The sequence below is a fragment of the Sorex fumeus genome, unplaced genomic scaffold (genome assembly GCF_029834395.1).
Source record: "Sorex fumeus unplaced genomic scaffold, SorFum_2.1 ptg000024l, whole genome shotgun sequence".
In the NCBI taxonomy this organism is placed as follows: domain Eukaryota; kingdom Metazoa; phylum Chordata; class Mammalia; order Eulipotyphla; family Soricidae; genus Sorex; species Sorex fumeus.
The window spans coordinates 48,917,600-48,920,431 of record NW_026606081.1 but is presented as its reverse complement, the minus strand read 5'-3'; the positions used below and the strand labels follow the sequence as shown (position 1 = coordinate 48,920,431).

Sequence of the window (2,832 nt, the reverse complement as noted above, 5' to 3'; positions counted from 1 at the left end):
TGGTTTCATTTCTAAAGGAAAACAGCAGCACCCAGAGCCTTGAACGGTGTGATTCTGTCAACCACTGCGTGCTGTCGTTAGGGTGTCTGGGGGAATGCTGGCCCCCATCGCAGGATGGGTTTAGGGCAGGCTCCTTGCCATCTGGGACCGGATTTTTTTTTTTTAAACCTGGCTGAAGATTTTCACAACATCCTGGTCCTCTCAGACTCAAAACATAAGCCCGTGTCCTCTCTCTTCCCTCCACAGCCCTGTCTTTAAAGACACAATCTCCAGAATATTCTGCTTGAGACTCAGACATTTGCCCTCATGAAAACGTTCCTTTAGTCAACTGAAAGGGACCAACCTGGGGCCGCGGGTTCTAGGTGGCGAGTCCCACAGGACTTTGTTGACAGCTTGCTTACTCTCCCTGGAGCACAACACATCCTCCCCCCAAAACAAAACAAAACAAACCCCCCTCAGGTGCTCAGGTTCCTCCCACAGCAGGAATGTGACTGCCAGGCATGCAGATCACGCCCACCTGCTATCTGGCTTAGGCTTGTTTTCAGGTGCAATGTGTTGAAAAAAAATTTTTGGAAGGAGGGAAGAGAGAAACACACACACACACCTTAAGGCTGAGAGAGATGATTGGTAGGAGATGTGTGTAGTGGGTTTGGAAAAACTTTGCGTGACCCAATTTTTATTTTCTTTTGCTTTTTGGGTCACACCCAGCGATGCTCAAGGGTTACTCCTGGCTCTGCACTCAGGAATCACTCCTGGAAGTACTTGGGGGACCCTATGGGATGCTGGGGATCGACCCCATGTCAGCCGTGTGCAAGGCAAACAAACACCCAACCCGTTGTACTCTCAACTCCGGCCCCAACCTTATTATTATTATTTTTGCTTTTTGGGTCACACCCGGCGATGCACAGGGGTTACTCCTGGCTCTGCACTCAGGAGTTACTCCTGGCCATGATCAGTGGACCATATGGGATGCTGGGAATTGAACCTGGGTCGGCCGCCTGCAAGGCAAACACCCTACCTGCTGTGCTATCTCTCCAGCCCCCCAACCTTATTTTTAAAAGCTGTAGCTCACACCTTAGGACAATGTCCTTACTGAGTACAAGAACTTTGACATGTGGATTTTTTTTTTTTTTTTTGCTTTTTGGGTCACACCCAGCCTTGCACAGGGATGGCTCTGCACTCAGGAATCACTCCTGGTGGTGCTCAGGGGACCATATGGGATGCTGGGAATTGAACCCGGGTCGGCTGCGTGCAAGGCAAACGCCCTACCCGCTGTGCGATCGCTCCAGCCCCCTGCCACGTGGAAATCTGACAGGCGCAATCAGGACCCAAAGGTAGGGGAGGGAGGTTGTCCGCTGGGCGCCCATTAAACGTCTTGCCTGTAGCCGTGGGCTTGTGAGAAAAGTGCCAGCAACTGTTCTCGCTTTCATACTGCAAAGGGGCGTCTCTCAGTGACCAGCTGCCGACTCGAGAACCCAGCCCAGAGGAGCCGGAGCGGATCCTGGCCACGCCTTAGTGTGACCGCTCTGCAGGACGATTTCCCCATCTTTTTTCTGTAACCTGTTCACCAGAGACTCAGACAATAGCCACTCTGGCAAGAATTCGCCTATATACACACAGTGGAGGGGGGTGGGGGAAGCTTCTGAGCTCCGTGAGTGATAACGCAAATGTCACCCTTCTCTGCTGGGAGAACCCGCGGCCCGCGGCGTGGGGAGCGGAGAACATGGCTTTCTGGGCTACGGTCTGGGTGCAGCTGGCGGGCCTCCTGCTGGCGGTGCTGGGCTGGGTGCTCACCTGTCTCACCACCTACTTGCCGCTCTGGAAAAATCGCAACCTGGACTTAAACTTGATGGAGAGCTGGACCCTGGGGCTCTGGCAGGCGTGCGTGGTCCAGGAGGAAGTGGGCTGGCAGTGCAAAGACTTCGAGTCCTTCCTGGCTCTGCCGGCCGAGCTGAGGATCTCCAGGATCTTGATGTTTGTGTCCCATGGGCTGGGCGTGCTGGGCCTGCTGCTGTCCGCGTTGGGCCTGGACTGCCTGCGGGTCGGCGAGAGGCCGCCGGGGCTCAAGAAGCGGCTGCTGGTACTGGGCGGCCTCCTGCTGTGGACGGCGGGCATGGTGGCGCTGGTGCCCGTGTCCTGGGTGGCATATGGGACCGTGCAGGAGTTCTGGGACGAGGCCATCCCCGAGATCGTGCCCAGGTGGGAGCTAGGCGACGCTCTCTTCCTGGGCTGGTTCGGGGGGCTGTGTCTTCTCCTGGGAGGGGGTCTGCTCAACTGTGCTGCCTGCTCGGGCCCGGGGGTCCCCGCTGCGGGCCGCTACGCAGCAGTAGGAGCTCGGTGCTCCCCAGGAAGAGGTGGCGCTGAAACCCAGTTCCCCGAGAACCTAAGCCAGGAAGTGTCTACATGCCGTTCTGCAACCCAGTGAACCCTCAAAGATGCTGCCACGGGCCCCGATCTCCTACCTGGAGGCCCTTGTTCTCTCGGGATGGTGTATTGCCCTCACCTCCCCCACTCGAACCCAAAGCCAGAAGGATGTCCCGTGGCCTGACTCGGGACCAAGGTGGGTGAGTTTCCCTCTGAGCGGAATAGAGAGGCACAGACAGGAAGGAGCCTGGCCACCGTACTCCTTGGACCTTTCCGGAGTGTTTGGAAATCCTTTGGACCTGGAAACTAGAGCCTCCGCCGAGCCTGGAGCTATTTCAGAGGACATAAAGAAGTAGAAGGTGCAGCGCCAACCTGCTGCCACTGAGGGGGACACGCAAATTCCCTGTGGCCTGAGCCTGCCTGCTCTCGGCAGCCGCGCCTAGCCAGGGCTCCCGGGCTCTGCAACAA

At 56.8% G+C, this 2,832-nt stretch overlaps 1 protein-coding gene across 1 annotated transcript; it reads left to right on the top strand.

Moving 5' to 3' along the window:
* The first annotated feature begins 1,723 nt into the window (after window positions 1-1,723).
* LOC130023379 (claudin-22-like) lies at window positions 1,724-2,425 on the top strand. The gene has a single exon (XM_056113888.1). The coding sequence runs from the start codon at window positions 1,724-1,726 to the stop codon at window positions 2,423-2,425; it is 702 nt and encodes a 233-aa protein (XP_055969863.1).
* Window positions 2,426-2,832: the final 407 nt, after the last annotated feature.

Coding starts and splice junctions, on each gene's coding strand:
- LOC130023379 (XM_056113888.1), top strand. CDS start 1,724: ATGGCTTTCTGGGCTACGGTCTGGGTGCAGCTGGCGGGCCTCCTGCTG.